Source organism: Neoarius graeffei, chromosome 26 (assembly GCF_027579695.1).
Source record: "Neoarius graeffei isolate fNeoGra1 chromosome 26, fNeoGra1.pri, whole genome shotgun sequence".
Classification (NCBI taxonomy): domain Eukaryota; kingdom Metazoa; phylum Chordata; class Actinopteri; order Siluriformes; family Ariidae; genus Neoarius; species Neoarius graeffei.
Window position 1 is genome coordinate 15,272,150 of NC_083594.1, and position 18,231 is coordinate 15,290,380.

General features: G+C 42.2%; 1 protein-coding gene across 3 annotated transcripts in view; it reads right to left on the reverse strand.

The window, feature by feature from the left end:
* Positions 1-16,248, reverse strand: part of nicn1 (nicolin 1) — a 35,778-nt gene extending 19,530 nt beyond the window's left edge. The window contains exons 1-3 of one of the 3 annotated variants that reach the window (XM_060909891.1): positions 16,087-16,248; positions 7,813-7,948; positions 45-227 (exon numbers count right to left, since the gene is read on the reverse strand). In XM_060909891.1, coding sequence (XP_060765874.1) covers positions 45-227; positions 7,813-7,938 — 309 coding nt within the window. In that variant the 5' untranslated portion in view covers positions 7,939-7,948; positions 16,087-16,248. Of the gene's footprint in view, positions 1-44; positions 228-7,812; positions 7,949-9,362; positions 9,419-11,279; positions 11,367-16,086 lie in introns of those variants that run through there. The other 2 variants (XM_060909892.1, XM_060909894.1) reach the window with 2 other exon arrangements.
* Positions 16,249-18,231: the final 1,983 nt, after the last annotated feature.

Below are 18,231 nucleotides of genomic sequence, written 5' to 3' on the forward strand. Positions count from 1 at the left end.
CAAACCCATCGTGAGTTGTAGTGTGACCAGGGCCTGAGACTGACCTGTTGTCTGTAGATAGAAAAGTAGTCCTGTGATCCTCCTTCAGTGTGCGGACTGGACATCAGGCAGTAGTTTCTCACGCAGGTGAACCACTTCGCACGATTCTCATCACTTCCTTCCTCGTTCTTCAACACTCGCACTGTCAAGTAGGCTGTGTAGTAATTCTTGAAGGAGATTTCCTGAATCTAGTGGACCGAAATACAAAAAAGGCACACTCATCATTGAGATCAATTTAACTCTTTACCCCTTAAAGCAGTTGCTGCAGCCACCCTTGTTTATGTATATACTGTTCAGCCTTAGAACATATTTACAAGAAAAAAAATAGTCTAAAGACAAGGTTTTGATAAGGTTTTAGACAAGGCGTCATATGTAGTCATTACGGGATATACACGGGGTTGTCATATGTCGTCAGGGCTCGAAATTAACTTTTTTTCTTTGTGTCCCCCAGTGGTCCCGAATTCTGTGTTGTATTGTCCCGAATGGAAGCAATAGTGTCCCCATTTTTTTCCTCTCTGAAATAACCAGTGGTTAATATTATCATATGAAGTTACTATTATATTTGTAACTATACGATTTTGAACCCTCTATATCATTTTTACAATAAGTCACAAAACACAAGTGACACATGTCCAATACATCATCTACTTCAAAATTACAGTTATTGCATTTTCAGTTTATTAAACTTTGGTGATCTCACTGTATGAATAGATACCCGTTTATTTAAAAGGGGCCAACTAGCTCATTCAGAAAATGTTTCAACTCACTACATCTGCAGTACACTTTAGCTGAAAATAAGACCCCTTTTATGTTTGTTTCATCTACTTATACCTTGAATATCTGTTGGCATATATAAGGCCAACTTATCATTTTCACCATTACCGTTATCCATTTTTATGTAATATACCTGTTGCCCCATTCAGAGATGTTTTGAAAGCCATCAGCCATACCATCAATGGATGAAATGCACACCCATGTTGCAAGCAGTACAATAGAAGGTTTGACCCAAAAAACGAAATATTTTAATCCAGTCTACAGTGTAAAATAAAGGAAAAACGCCATCCAATCATATCGAGGTACCACCTCAAAATGATTGGATACTGACACGTCAATCAGACTGAAGCCCGCGAGCAGCCCGTCCCTTCTGTGTGTGGGTGTGAGAGCGAGCAGAGTGTCACACAGAGCGCAGGATTCTCTCAGTGCGCTCCTTCCAAACAACGGGGATTTACACGAAAACGGAAGGAGATATTCACAAAATTCTTTCACAGTGAGCGCCACAAGGCTCTCCTGAACACACGGATGTAATTTTTTTTTGTCTGTAGTGTAAAAAATGAGGTCACTAGAGCGAGTTAAAAACGAGTGACTTTTCTGCCACGTTTATAATGGGAGTCTATGAGGCTGCGCGGCTGTGCTCTCGTTACTTTCAGGCTTCTCATTCAAAAACAGTAAATTCTATCGCTCAGGTAGACACATTGTGTGAATCAGGACAAGTGTGGCTACTACTTTTGAGAAAATTATGTGTGTGGAGTGAAAATTGGGGCTGAAAACACAGTTTAAATGAGAAAGTTTGAGCTATTTTTCCAAGCTCTTTACACTCTAACTTAACGAGCTCCACTAGTGTGTAACGCAATAGACACCCATTATAAAGCCGGAATTTCTCAGGCTTTATAAGGGGGAGGAGGGGTGGAGACGCGGGGGGTGGGAGTGTTTCTTTTCAAAATATGGCTTGCGGGAACCGTTATTCCAAAATCTTGTACTGCACCTTTAATGTAGAACTTTTTTTCTAGATCTATTTTTTTTCCATTGTCCCGGGATTGTCCCAGATATGATAATTTTGTGTCCCAATGACATTTTTTTATGGTCCCCGGGACATCGGGACACCGTTAGTTTCGAGCGCTGTATGTCGTCATTAAGGGGTAAAGAGTTAAAGACAAAGATTTTGCCAGCTTTCTGTGGCCAAAACTGAAACAGACAGCAACAAGATCAACTGTGAGCTACTGCTCACTTACGTATCCCCCTGCTTTCACTTATATCAGAATGCAAGCAATCGGACGAACAGGACACTTATTATGAACGTTGGCTTCAACAAATAATGAACCCTGAAACAAGTAAGTAAAGAGCAGTGTTTCTCCCCAGAGATTTCAAATAGCATCCTGGTAAACTGTCATTTTGCAATAGCATTTTGCTTCTTGAAATAGCGTCAAAATCCACCGTACATGTTTTGTCAATACATTCAGTCAGTAAGCAGGAAGCTAATGTGGGACAGACCTGAAAACGGTACACACGGTATAGAACCCCAAGCCGAAGCTCGGTACCAAATATCAAGCAGTTGTGATTTGTAGTTGCTGAGAAAAGTGTTCGGAAAATTTTGTAAATCCTTGTGTTTCGTAAATACATTCAATCGGTAAACAGGAAGTCGATGTGCGACAGACCTGAAAATGGTCTACACCAGGGGTCATCAAACTACGGCCAGCGGGCCGACTCCAGCCCGCCACCCCCCCTTTGACCGGCCCCCCAGCCCCCCACCACTTGAACCGGCCCTATGAGGCAATCCCCAAAAGTGGTCATGGCCTATTTTTTTTTAAATTGCTTTTTGGCAAATAATAACATGTCTGCATCTTGTATTTTGTTGATTTTATCAATTAAAATTGATATTTAGTTATAAAATGAACTATTCATATTTTCCAAATTTTCGTCATATGCTCGCGCAGAGAACTGTCAGTGTTCAGGACAGCAAAATGGCTAGCGGTCAGCGAAAAGCTGACAGAGAGTGCAGAGTTTTTAAAGAACAGTGGACCACCGATTATTTTTTCGTTCAGTGTAAGGACCGTGCAGTTTGTCTTGTATGTAAAGAAAGTGTGTCGGTTTTCAAAGAACATAATCTGCGTCGTCACTACGAAACCCGCCACAAACAGTATGCTAGTTTGCGAGGGCAAACAAGAGAAGATAGGATTCGGAGGATGAAATGCGGACTGGCTGCACAACAGAATGTATTCCTTCGCCAAACCCAGATCAACCAGGCTGCTGTCCGAGCTAGCTATAAGGTAGCTCACCTACTAGCTACCCATGGAAAGCCGTTTACTGATGGGGACTTTGTTAAAGTATGCATGCTTGCTGTGGCCGAGGAGGTGTGTCCCGACAAGAAGTACAAATCAACAAGTACAAATTCAGCTCACCTACATATACTACTGATCTTGATTCCCATTATTCTGTATTATGCTTTAGTTTTGACCTGTAAATGGCCTACTGCTCATTTCATTTTCACCTTGACCTAAAAAAATGTTTACTGAACATGCTCAAATGGATAGGCATAAGAGCTGGCTAGTTGATCTATTGCTCATATTATAATTTCACTGTTTTTTTTTTAAATGTATTTATTTTATAGGCCTATTTATTTGACCTTTATTAAAGTGCTGCACACAATTATTATTAATATTATTAATAATATCAACAGGCCTACCTACAATTTATAATTTTCCACTCACCTTTGCCAGTGTCAATCACCTCAACTAGGCAGATGTTTCTTACCTTGACAGCTTTGATGTTATTTTTATTAGAAAATAAATAAATGGAATATCTGTGGTATTTTGAATTAAAACAAAGTGTGAAGACTCGATTACTACTTTTGCAAACCACTAGTAAAGATAAAGAAATATGTGCCAGAAATCAAGTGTGGATATAGTAGTGGGGGATATAGTAGTGTGGATATAGTAGTGTGGATATAGTAGTGTGGATATAGTAGCGGGGATGGCCGTGCCAGGCTAGTAATCTCTACTACACAATGAGGCCTGCTGGTGGTCATATTTGTCTGGGTCATACAATTCTATGTTATATAGCTGACCCGACCCCGGCCCCCCCATCACAGTCAGGAACGACAATGTGGCCCCCAGAGGAAAAAAAAAAAAAATTTGGTGACCCCTGGTCTACACGGTATCGAACCCCAAGTGACTATGACTTGTGGTTGCTGAGAAAAAGGGTGTTTCGGACAGACGGACAGACAGAGGTAAAAGAACAGTATATACTAGGGCTGTCAAACGATTAAAAAATGTAATCGCGATTAATCTCAGGATTTCATATAGTTAATCACGATTAATTGCATTTTTTTTTTAAATCTATGTAAATGAATAAGGCTTTTAAAGTGAAATGTTACATAGATGCCGCATTGAGCTGGTGGCCCGTTACTGAGATACGTCAGAGTGTCCGCCATATTGGATGTGGCAAATCTTCCCTGTAAACCAATGCAAGTAAATGGACTGAACTTCATAAAGCCCCTTTCTACAATAATATTTAACTCGATGCCTTTTATTCACCCATTAAGACACACGTATATATTTGGGAAACAAACAGGCATCAAAACAACACATATAACTTTTAATGTGATGGTTATAAATAGTGTGTGAAATACCCTGTACACTGCAAACTAGCGACAGATACACGATAGATAGCTCAGGTAAGCTAATCAGTCAGCATACCGTAGCAAGCTACCAAAACCTGAGGCCACAATAACCAACCTACAAGACTGAATATGATAAATGATGGAAATAGTGGAAAAACTGGAAATAGTGAATGAAAATAAAAATTTACTGTTTTATTTATTGAGTCACCACACAGACCTGCTCTCGTTGAATAAAGTGAGCTGAATGAGCGCCAAACTGAGTTCGGCCAGGTTCTAACGTCATACCAAAACAAAATACATCACTGATTCCTTCACATTCAGAAGGGTTAAAAACGTCCATCATAGTGTGGCGCTGTATTCTCTAATTCTCACTGCTTATAACTCTACACCTCCCCGGTGGAGATGAGCTGGGAAACTGAAGACTGAAGGAACAATATTGAAAAGTATTTTTCCAGTCTCGCCTGTGAAAGGTAATCCCATGTGATCTCGTTTGGACGGTAAACCTGTTGGTACAGTGAAACGCAGCACATGAATGAGGCATCTTTATTCTCGGCTACTGTCTAGACTTTGCCCCATCCAATATGGCGGCGAGGATGACGTATGATTCTACGCAGAAGGCGGTGTCTATGTTTATACATGTCTATGCCTTTCTCCATCACTCACACTTACTCTTATTGAAGCAGCGCGCGACAAGCCTCAACAGGAACTACGGGTGACTCGCAGGGCCAAATTAGAATTTGCGTTAACGGCACTATTTTTTTTTTAATCGCGTTAAATTGAGATCGCGTTAACGCGTTATTATCGCGTTAACTTTGACAGCCCTAGTCAGGGTCTCTGCACATTTCTGACCAGCAAAAATAATACTTTTTAAGACCATTTTAAGACCACTGAGTATAAAAAAATAAGACCACTACCGCGGAACAAATACGTACAGTAAAAAAAAAAAAAAGCACACTCTAGGTTAAGTTCAAAGCATTTTTTTTTATAAAAAATGTGCATCTTCAGTTTACAAAACAGAACATTAGCTGCCTTCTCGATATTTTAATAGTAGGGTACTGCTGTAAACAAACAGTGAGGAAACAAATTGATCTTCAGTTAACAAAACAGAACATTAACTGCTTTCTCAATATTTTAATAGTAGGGTACTGCCATGAACAAACAGTGAGGAAGCAAGGAAGTTTGACTACTGATCGAACTGCCTCTGGGGACTGTTGTTGCCCGACTAGCAGCATAGCGCATATGCTTTTCCCCTTTCGAGTGAGCGTCAAGGGCTTTACAGCCCATTGTTGTTAACTTGATGTCTTTCCGACATACCTTACATCTCGCTTCATATTCTGAAGTTGCTGTTAGCCAACTTTTGTATTTTGGCTCCTCAAGCCACTTGTTACTAAACTTACACTTCCCCATCTCTGTTCATGTTCAAGTTCAACCACTTCTTCCTCGTCTGCTCTACTCTCAGTGGTTCTACTACCAGTGTTGGGCACGTTACTTTCAAAAAGTAATTAGTTATAGTTACTAGTTACTTTTCCCAAAAAGTAACTGAGTTAGTAACGGAGTTACTTTGTCATAAAAGTAACTAATTACCAGGGAAAGTAATTATTCCGTTACATTTTGTTCCCCCTCAAAAAAAAAAATCAAATTCAATTAGTGTAATCATAATAAAAGTGAATGTTAAATGTGTTTAATGACTGAAATGGACACTTAACAGAACCAATTAGTAAATGTTATCTACACTATATTAATATTTTTGTGGGACAATGTGAGATAAGACATCTATCAAATGTAATATATTTCTGTAGTTATTAAAATTGTTACTAATTACTGGCCACTGACGAGGACAAACGCTTTGTTCCTCGACATAATGTGCATTGCACGTAAACACTCTTGCCTTTTATTTCAAGTAATGAAAAGTACTGGCTGTATTTCCAGTGTGAAAGCGCAGTGCTGGGCTGACCGCTCGCCATCGCTGGCTCTTCCGATTGAAAGAGCGCGCAGTAGTGCAGTAGGCGTGGCCTACCTACGTATGTTGCCCAAATCTACTCTGATTGGCTTACTGTGCCGTTGTCTCGCGTCTCCCCGCCCCACACGAAAGCAGAGTAAAGAAAGGCTGAACGAGCAGCGTGCCAGATGAGAACAGCTTTAATAAAGTAACGCATAGTATTTTATTGTAAGTAACGGGAACGGCGTTATAACGATGTAAAAAGTAATTAGTTAGATTACTCGTTACTAAAAAAAAGTAACGCCGTTAGTAACGCCGTTTATTTCTAACGCCGTTATTCCCATCACTGTCTACTACATGGATAAAAGAACACACTGCCCCCAGTGGCGTGGTTCCTGCGCTATTAGAACTAGTGCTAGACACACAACGGCTCTTGTGCTACTTGTTCAGCATCTTGATAACAAACGACGCTGGTTGAATAAATAACGTTAGCGCGGAAAAAAAATCCAGACATATGTTTTTTTTTTTCATTTACCGTAGGCTACCCGGATGAAATTTAATACCTCCCATGTGAAATTTAATACCATAGCGAAAATATATATAAATATATATAAATATATATATAAAATATATATAAATAGCGAAATATAATGCTTTTTAAGACCTTAAAAAACACATATTAAAAATAAGACTTTTTAAGACTTTTTAAGGATCCACGGAGACCCTGCTAGTATATACCCTTCCCTCCTTCGGAGCGGGGGTATAATAGTTAGTGAAACAAGGCGGGACCGATGTTCTCAAATGCAATGGAACAGCAGAACTTTATTTACAGCCACTTATACAGTAAAAGTCTGGAAGTTGGGCATATTTATAGTGACACCATCACCACATGAACATGTAGAATTACACCTTGGATAAACTGCCCACACGACAGACCTGTGGCCGGTTAGTGCACCCTAAAGCACGTTCATTCGAGACAGCACCGTGTTCATTCATTCATGCGGTTTTCCTATAACGGCCACGTTAAGTCACTAGAACCTTAACGTCAGCCAATTTTAACAATGCATCACTCAAGCCCTAATGCAGACTCACAGGAGGCTCCGAACTGGAAAACGTTTAAGGACTTTCCAAGCCAGGCCAGCGTTCAGAGACAGGATCGTAACTACTTATTGAACTCTTCATAAAACAGTTATAGTCTGCTATCAAATTATTATGAAGCAAAGCCTTTGAAACGGCGAACAAATGTGCCAAGAAATGTGCTATACTAATGAAAATATGAATTATATATTTTACTGAAAGGTGATTCATCAAAAGTATGGCCACACAGAGAGAATTAGTAATTAAACTGGCAATTTAAACGAATAAGTGCCTGTCTTTCTTACTTCACAACTCAGATTCAATTTGTGACACATTCAGCTCCTTTTATCAAAACACTTACATTGACCTGCGTTGTAAGTACGATGTCGGTGATATAAACCCCAGGACGGACTGAATCGGACACCACGTCGCCCAGCTGCAGAGCCACTGGAGATTTCACTACGCAGTCCACTGGATCACCGCGCATGGTACTGGAACTGACACAATACAGAAACAATGACGTGATGAAGGATTTTCAAGAAAGAACCCAAGCTTTGATGATTTATGTAAAAATCCTACAGCGTATGTCGAGGTCTGTGACATGATGTACATAACAGCAAGAAATTCACTTGTCAAGTTCTTCAAACTTGATTAATTATAAGCCAAGTAAAAGCATGTCTCTGTCCGGGCTTGAAAGGGAAGCTATTTATCTCATCTCATCTCATTATCTCTAGCCGCTTTATCCTGTTCTACAGGGTCGCAGGCAAGCTGGAGCCTATCCCAGCTGACTACGGGCGAAAGGCGGGGTACACCCTGGACAAGTCGCCAGGTCATCACAGGGCTGACACATAGGCTACGTTTACATTACGTCGAATCAGCGGATCATCAGATTAATGTTCTTAAAATGATTCGCGTTTACACTAAAACCGTTAGCCGTGCACATAGCAACACCAATACACGGATACGCTCGGCTCCGCAGGCATCCTGCGCTCCAAATCACTCCGCCCTGAACAGCGAGTGCCCTCTGGAGGGTGCGCACTCCGGCCCTGCGCAGCTCACAGAGCGCGCGAGTGAAGTGAACAAGCCACGATTCGGGACTGAGCCGCTGTGTGTGTGATCTCAGCGCATATCACTTATTACTTGCAAGTGGAAGGATGGCAAGCCTAAAGACAATCATAACTACACAATGGGCAGTATTTGCATCAGTATTTGCAGTATTTTCATACTTTTATACTCTTTAATGAAAGGTGATACAAGGCGGAAGTCTGCGCCGTTTTTCAGCAGTCGCATCACATGACCAACGCCAGCGAATCAGGAAGGTGGATGTCACAGTGACGTTGTCCAATGAGACGCCAGCTAGAGCTCAGCACAGCGTATTCGCGTATTCTCAATGTTTACACAGCACCGGAGCTGATACGATCTGGATTGAATACGTGGACGCTGGCGGATTCCCGTTTCCCCGCTTTTTCAGGCGTTTTAATGTAAACGGACAGTGCATCCGCGAAGAAAACGAGACAGATACGGTCTAGTGTAAACGTAGCCATAGACACAGACAACCATTCACACTCACATTCACACCTACGGTCAATTTAGAGTCACCAGTTAACCTAACCTGCATGTCTTTGGACTGTGGGGGAAACCGGAGCACCCGGAGGAAACCCACGCGGACACGGGGAGAACATGCAAACTCCGCACAGAAAGGCCCTCGCCGGCCACGGGGCTCGAACCCGGACCTTCTTGCTGTGAGGCGACAGTGCTAACCACTACACCACCGTGCCGCCTGGAAGCTATTTATCAAGACTTGAAACCATGATCAGTTCATCAAAAACTGGCTAATGCAAATTTTTTTTCCCCCTGCATATAATATTGTATGATATAGAATAGCAGTCAAAACATTTTGGACACACTTACCCCTTTCCCACCAAATCAGTTCCAGGGCTGGTTCGGGGCCAGTGCTGGCGCTGGTTCACAACTCGTTCAACTTGCGAGCCAGCTGAGAACCAGTTTGCTTTTCCATCGCTCGCGGTGCTAAGAGAAGACACGTCATTACGTTGCTGTATACATCAGTTACGTCGTTGTATACGTCATTACGTCGCTGTATACATCAGTTACGTCGCTACGTTTGCATAAACCTTCGCGTGAATATCGAAGCAAAAACGCGGAAGAAGCAGCAGCAACAACAACAATAATAATGGCTGACTTCGCGTTTGTACAGCTGCTGCTTCTCGTCGCTTAAAAATGGCGATCTTTCACAGTCTTGTTATTGTTGTTGGTCTTAACAACTCCGCCCCCCCGCTGACGTAAGCGGTTCTTTCCTCTGGCCCAGCAGAGAGTTGGTGCTAGCCTGGAACCGGTTTTTCTGGCCCCAGAGCCAGTTCTTTGTCAGTGGAAACAGAAAACCCGGTTCCAAACTAAGCACTGGCCCCGAACCAGCCCTGGAACTGCTTTGGTGGAAAAGGGGCAACTATCTAATTCAATGTTTTTTCTTAATTTTTAATCAATGGAAGAAAAAAAAAAAAAAAAAAGACACTACATCTTAATGATGGATGTCGTTTGTCTTTACTTAAGCCTAGATCACAACCGGACATACGATTTTTTGGCCGTGCGATTTTTGGTGTTTCCCAAATCGCTGCGTTTTTTTTTGTTCATGGAGAAAAAGACGCACGTTGGCCGTAAGTTTGTCTTGCAACCTGAAAAAAACGTAAGCGCCCGTAGAGTTTGTTTGACATGACAAAGAACCTCTGCGGCCGGTCTACGGCTCGAAAATCAGCACGTTACACGCGCGCTCTCCGTGCGTTTCACGCGCGCTTCTTGCGTTTTTTGCACGTAGACCGGCTGTAGGAGCACGTATGGCCGGTTGTGACTGAGGCTTTAGTTGAGCGGTTCTTGACAAAACATGGATCACTACTGTTGTGGAATCGGACTATTTACTGGATTTTTATTATTTACTATTTCATCTCGAACGCATTAAGAAGGCAAGAACTTGCACTAATTGACTTCTGACAAGGCACAGCTGTTAATTGCTGGGTTTCAGTCACGTGAATTTTCTTATCAGTTTCACCAGAAGTGAAACAGCTGGTGGTCTAGCAAACCTAAACGACTGCCGTAGTGCAAACAACTATCGATGACTTATCAGAGTCTGCTCATAATCTAGAAGCCACTGCTGGCTTTAAGATATATTCAGAAGATTGCGATGTGCAATGAAATCGACCCGTACAGTCTGGGAAAGAAGGATTTGTCATACGATCTCGAAAACTACCCTTCAGTCGAGTTCCCCGACATCTCGAACTATCTGGTGTTGCAGACGTCTTTCTACACCGCAAAACAGATGAAAGCGTGGAAGAGTATGGAGGCTTACAACTTTTTTGTATGTGGCTGGGTAAAGGACCTCGCTATCAAGCCACTGCCGAATGAATCCTGTATTGTTTTTGCCCGTGGATGTATGGGTTTCTTTTTCAGCTTTTCGTTTGCGTCTTTACAACGAAGCGCTGCAAGCTGAAGTGTAAACAAACAAACAGTTGGCTTGATTCTCACTTGTGTTGGCTCTTATCTCTCAGGTAAATCATTCACAAAGATCATCAGAAACCCCTTTAAAGACCTGGATCTTAGTTAAACAAGACGGAGAAGTGATCATGGCGCATTGTAACTGTACGGCTGGAGAAGAATTTTGTTGTGACCTTCATGCATATGGACTGAGTGAGGAGTAAACAAAGAAACAGCTGGGGACTTTAGCGCTTCGTGACTAAAAAAAGTACCGTAAAATAACGACACAGAGCAAGAAAAGTACTTGGAAAACACTAAGGACATAGCTGAGAGGGAGATACAAACCTTTCACCAAGTGATCACTGAAAACTCGAGCATGCTTCGACTCGACTCCCTTCGATTTCAGTCAGAGGTTCGAAAGCCGCCTTTCTCAATGTCTTTTCATGAAATCCTTTGTTCGTTCACCCTTTTTTATTAGTTCACGGGGAACCCTGAAGAAACTTTTATCAGTTTCATGGTTTGATCGATTCGAACAACCTAAAACAACACAAGCGTAGCTGAGAGGGAGAAGGTGCAAGCAATGCACCTTCTTCATACAAACGTTTTGTCAAGTGAGCTTTGGTAGACCACCAGCTAAAGTTTTGAATAACTAATGAGACGGATGTGACGTCACGTGAAACCCAAGCATTCCAGGTGACTACCTCATGAAGCCAGTTAAGATAATGCCAATAGTGTGTAAAGCGTCATCAAGGCAAACGGTGGCTACTTTGAAGAATATAAAACATGAAACTTTTTGAACACTTCATCACATAATTCCAGGCTTTCGTCTAAACCGGGGAACAGGGGCGCTGCGCCCTCTTACTCTCGGCGTGCGCCCCCTTACCGAAATGCCGATTGAACCCCAAGTCACACTTAGGCCATGCACTTGTATGCTACTGCACAACATGCAATCTTTCTCAACGATCTTTTCTCCGTGAAAACATCCCAGCAACACCACGTGACAATGTGTCTGATCATCAAATACATTATTATTACTCCAAAAATATTCCAATCATAGTAGATACACCGCCAGACGGTGCAAAAACAATCCGAATTGGCGTTTTCCAGACTGAGGCGCCATGTTGTGTAATTGTTTACTTGTCGCGGCTGCTCTCGCGAGATTTGACATGGGTTACATACAAGGTCAGCTGACTTGTAGAGCGAGATTTCTCGAGACCGAATGACCTTTCACCCACCGGCGCGGGAGCTTTTGACAGAAGTAGTTCGCGAGTTGTTTTTGTTGACACTTGGGCATTTAAAGATGTCATCCCGTGGCACGAAACGGAAGAAAGCCAAAGACTGTCCAGGGCAGAAGATGATTACTGCTTTCTTTTTCAATGTTGACAGACAATTTGTTACAATTCCCCTCTCAGACAGTCTCAGAATGTCCCATTGGAGCCTCAATTTTTCAAAGGCTTCACACGGCGGGGGAGGGACGGACAACCGGCACCATCTCCCCCGCTTCGCTCCCTCGCCATGGTGAGCGCCCTCATACTAAATTTTTCTAGAAAAAACCCTGTAATTCCATGCATGTTCCAGATGTTATTTCATAGTTTTGATGGCTTCAGTATCGCTCGACAATGTAGAAAACAGTCAAAATACAGAAAAACCTATGAATGAGTAGGGATGTCAAATTTTTGACTAGTACTAGAGCAATTAATTATCGACACCTTTTCAGATTTACCAATAAAAAACAATTTTACAAAAGTGAGTTTCAGTTACAACAGTTATTATTGGTAAATTAATCAACCGGAAGACCTGCCTCACCCTTTGATCTCGTCATCTGATGACGCAGCTCGTTACCAGAGATGGAAATTTTTTTTAGCGCGGTCAGCAAGTTGAGGAAAACCCGGACGTTATCATCGCAGGTGAGCATGGTGGAAAGTTCATGGACATGTTTTTACTCATCAAATTCACTGATATTTCATGATCTCCTTGTCGAAACTTACTTTGTTTCTTACTCTTTCATTTAACAGCTGCCATTTTGTATCTAAACGCATGTTTGAGAAGTCAAATGATGCGTCGATAATAGTGATCACTTTCGCCGGTGTCCACCATTATCGACACCCTGTGGAATTAAGTGACATTTACAACTGTTACGGATCGATCTTTGTGCATCATTGTTGAAGTAGATTAAATACTTTTTTTTTTTTTTAAGTGCTATGATTTATGAGCTTATTTTTTCTGATTCATAACAGAATGGAATGTTTGTAGAGTATTTGGAATCCGATTACAATGAATAGAATTAAACCAGAATTAAATTCCTAGCATATAAAAAAAATTTAATTACATGCTTGAAATATTCAGATTTGTGTATTCCATTCAGAAAATATAATTTTTTTTTTGCAGTTTGTGATAAATATCTACCACGTATTACAACATCAGCAGACGTTTTATATTTTTTAGACGCAAATTTAAAAAAAAAAAATCATAAAATAACTTGTTTGAAAATACTGAAGCTTCACCAATCTGAATCTAATTGCAGCAAATTAGAGCATTGTTTGAATTAATGGTAAACTACAAAACTGGAAATTAATACAAACAACAACGAATGATTAACAAAATGTGATCTACGAAAATACTTTGAAAGTGGGTAGAAAGTGGAACAAAAAGATTTTCTGCGACAGGTTAAACTTTATCAGTCCATTTGTTCACAAACATTAGAATTACTCTCATTTATGTAAGCACAGATATTGATATATTTATATAAAAGATGTTTTGGACTAATTAAATATCGATATATTTATCCATCTCATCTCATTATCTGTAGCCGCTTTATCCTGTTCTACAGGGTCGCAGGCAAGCTGGAGCCTATCCCAGCTGACTACGGGCGAAAGGCGGGGTACACCCTGGACAAGTCGCCAGGTCATCACAGGGCTGACACATAGACACAGACAACCATTCACACTCACATTCACACCTACGGTCAATTTAGAGTCACCAGTTAACCTAACCTGCATGTCTTTGGACTGTGGGGGAAACCGGAGCACCCGGAGGAAACCCACGCGGACACGGGGAGAACATGCAGACTCTGCACAGAAAGGCCCTCGCCGGCCGCTGGGCTCAAACCCGGACCTTCTTTCTGTGAGGTGACAGCGACAATGCTAACCACTACACCACCGTGCCACCTGTTTTTGTTTTTTTTTAAATAAATAATCATCTGGGTGTCGATAACTGTGGACAAAGGTGTCAATACTTGCAACACTGGAACATTAACCCATCGGAAGTTAAATACAGAGGAGGAATTTCGCTGTGCTTGAGTGTACATATGTGACAAATAAAAGCTACTTCTTCTTGCGGATTATTCCACTGTTTAACAAAAACAAACAAACAAACATCGATGAATTCCAAAACCCTACTTGGTGCAGAGGCTTGTGGGAAGGGTGAGCCAACTCCTCTAACGTTCATGTCAAACATCAGAAATGAGGAAAAAGTGTCATTTCTGAGACTTTCATGATCACATGGTTGTTGGTGCCAAATGGGCTGATTTAAGTATCTTAGAAACTGATTTCGGGCGGCACGGTGGTGTAGTGGTTAGCGCTGTCGCCTCATAGCAAGAAGGTCCGGGTTCGAGCCCCGTGGCCGGCGAGGGCCTCTCTGTGTGGAGTTTGCATGTTCTCCCCGTGTCCACGTGGGTTTCCTCTGGGTGCTCCGGTTTCTCCCACAGTCCAAAGACATGCAGGTTAGGTTAACTGGTGACTCTAAATTGACCGTAGGTGTGAATGTGAGTGTGAATGGTTGTCTGTGTCTATGTGTCAGCCCTGTGATGACCTGGCGACTTGTCCAGGGTGTACCCCGCCTTTCGCCCGTAGTCAGCTGGGATAGGCTCCAGCTTGCCTGCGACCCTGTAGGACAGGATAAAGCGGCTAGAGATGATGGATGGATGTTTAAACGAACACCTCAATAAAGTTTAAAAGAGAGCTGTCTAGTTAGCATGATCGTGCGTCATGCTAGCTTTGTTGATGTTTAGCAGCAATAATAAGACAGCACTGAATGTTAAGCTAGTTAGCAAAGATCTAAAGCTAGACGGTAATTAGCATGAAGGATGCCATAGCTTTTTATTTATTTTTAGCAACATTTCCAATTTGCTTATGTGAAGGAATAAGAACCTTAAGTAAAAACTTTCACACTAGCTAGCAAAGAGTAAACACTAGCAGCATGATTTTGACTTTTTCGTGCTGGTCTTTCTTCATTTCTTGGAAACAATTACATTTTGCTAATGTAGGTGTAGTATATGTTTATAAGCAACTCATCCAGCTAGTTAAAGGGTATCACGCTAGTTTTCATGCTAGTTTATGTATTTTTTTGGCAAGTTGCTTGCTTTTGTGAGCGAATAATGCGCAAAAATAAATAAATAAATAAACGAACTGATTAGGAAAGGAGATGGGCAGCACGGTGGTGTAGTGGTTAGCGCTGTCACCTCACAGCAAGAAGGTCCGGGTTCGAGCCCCGTGGCCGGCGAGGGCCTTTCTGTGCGGAGTTTGCATGTTCTCCCCGTGTCCGCGTGGGTTTCCTCCGGGTGCTCCGGTTTCCTCCACAGTCCAAAGACATGCAGGTTAGGTTAACTGGTGACTCTAAATTGACCGTAGGTGTGAATGTGAGTGTGAATGGTTGTCTGTGTCTATGTGTCAGCCCTGTGATGACCTGGCGACTTGTCCAGGGTGTACCCCGCCTTTCGCCCGTAGTCAGCTGGGATAGGCTCCAGCTTGCCTGCGACCCTGTAGAACAGGATAAAGCGGCTAGAGATAATGAGATTTCCTGGGATATTTACACACAACAGTCTCTAGAGCTGACTCAGAATTACTGATCCATACACAGTGCTGTCATGGAAAACAGTTTCATATGGGACACATGGGTGTGTACACCTGTGTTGCTGCTTTTATTTTTTTTAACCACTAGAGGTCACTAGTGGACAACTGAAGTCGCGAAAAACGAACCATTTTAAACACTGCTGACTTGACAGCTTTAATAATTCATAAAGCTTCGTTTAGACATAACGACTGAATATAAACCAAAAAAAAAAACACCGTCAAAGCGAGTCTCAAACAAGACATCAATAATTAGCATGCTAACTGCTACACTTAGCCGCGATATAAATTGCTAGCTTACTTACCGACAGTGGACACTCTTGCGTTAAAGGTAGCTATTTAACATTTACTTACTTACTTAACATTAAAACTTAACGTTTAAAGCAGACATGACATTCAGTACAACTACACTTTTATCTACCAAACGCGTTTGCAAAACAGAAAGCTAGCATGTTTTGTCGGAGCATCCTTCCGGGATATAGGTCTAAGCTACTTCCGGTCTGTGCAACCATGGAAACGCGGTTTCTTAAAGGGGCAGTGCGGTTTAATCACCAGACAGTATAGGGCTGTGTAAACCTACACACAGTGCATATTCTGGACCAATTTTGTGTTTTGTTATATGAAAGAATGTCCCTTTACACACTCATCCAGAAGGGTAATTTTGCACAAGGCCATCTGTCTACAGCAGAAAAAGAATAAAATAACAAAACACGTCTGGAAAAATCCCAAGAGAGTCTGGAGCCAGATTCGTGACGTTACCTGCGGAAGCGCCAGCAGGCTGCGAGAGCTTTGCACGGTTTCAGTGCACAGCCTGTGTAGACCAAGCGCTCCCATTTCTCTCTCATTGTCCGGTCTTTTGGAAAACAACGAGTACTAATCCCATCAAGATTGGTGTTGCGACACCCTCCTACTGTTAACCTCATGTCATCTCATCTCATTATTTCTAGCCGCTTTATCCTGTTCTACAGGGTCGCAGGCAAGCTGGAGCCTATCCCAGCTGACTACGGGCGAAAGGCGGGGTACACCCTGGACAAGTCGCCAGGTCATCACAGGGCTGACATATAGACACTGACAACCATTCACACTCACATTCACACTTACGCTCAATTTAGAGTCACCAGTTAACCTAACCTGCATGTCTTTGGACTGTGGGGGAAACCGGAGCACCCGGAGGAAACCCACACGGACACGGGGAGAACATGCAAACTCCGCACAGAAAGGCCCTCGCCAGCCACAGGGCTCGAACCCGGACCCTCTTGCTGTGAGGCGACAGCGCTAACCACTACACCACCGTGCCGCCCCCTACTGTTAACCATTTTAATAATTACGCGATAATGTTGAAGAAATTTGCAGAAAACCATCAGGTCGTTTTCTCATGAACAAACCAGCGCTGACGTAGGATTCAGAGGGAGGCGTCCCGCATGCGACGTCATGAAAATCAATGTTTGCCGTTAAATCCAAATGCCAAGTTTTTTCAGAGGCGGACCAATTCACCTCAAATGGCTTGATTTCAACTGAATTTTTCTGGTATTGTGCAAGGTTAAAAAAATTGCAGAGAATGCAGAATGTTACAGATATTTGACCAAAGTTTAATATAAAATAGGAGAATTACATTGATCTTGCTCCTGAATTTACCCGTGATATGCACTTTAACGTGGTGAAGGACAAGCTGTTGCCCATGCAGCAGGTCCCCCCTCTCCTCGCCTCTGGTGGAGTCCAGGCGAAAAGCAGAAGCTAGTACGCCTGGCACCAGGGCGATGCAGGAGTTGCCAGAATGATGTTGGTGGCAACAGCGGACTGCCTTAGGACCTCCGGCTCCAGATTATTCCTCGGAGTTTACTCCCGAAGGCTTTTCCAGGAATGGGTATAGCCGCGAGACAGCGGAGGTTTGAGATCAGCGTTTTCCTTCTCCTAGATGAGCTACCGGGCAAACGGCTCTTTGTCTGACCTCTCATCTAGGACTTGTTTGCCTTGGGAGACCCTACCAGGGGCAAATGCCCCTGACAACATAGCTCCTGAGGCACTCAAACCCCTCCACCACATTAAGGTGGCGATTCAAGTGTGCATGTGTGTGTGTAAGTTTAGGCACACACCAATACCACATTTGCCTCTTTAAATGATACATTTTCTCAGTTTAAACATTTGATATGTCATCTATGTTCTATTCTGAATAAAATATGGAATTTTGAAACTTCCACATCATTGCATTCCATTTTTATTTACAACCCCGATCCCAAAAAAGTTGGGACAAAGTACAAATTGTAAATAAAAACGGAATGCAATGATGTGGAAGTTTCAAAATTCCATATTTTATTCAGAATAGAACATAGATGACATATCAAATGTTTAAACTGAGAAAATGTATCATTTAAAGAGAAAAATTATGTGATTTTTAAATTTCATGACAACACCACATCTCAAAAAAGTTGGGACAAGGCCATGTTTACCAC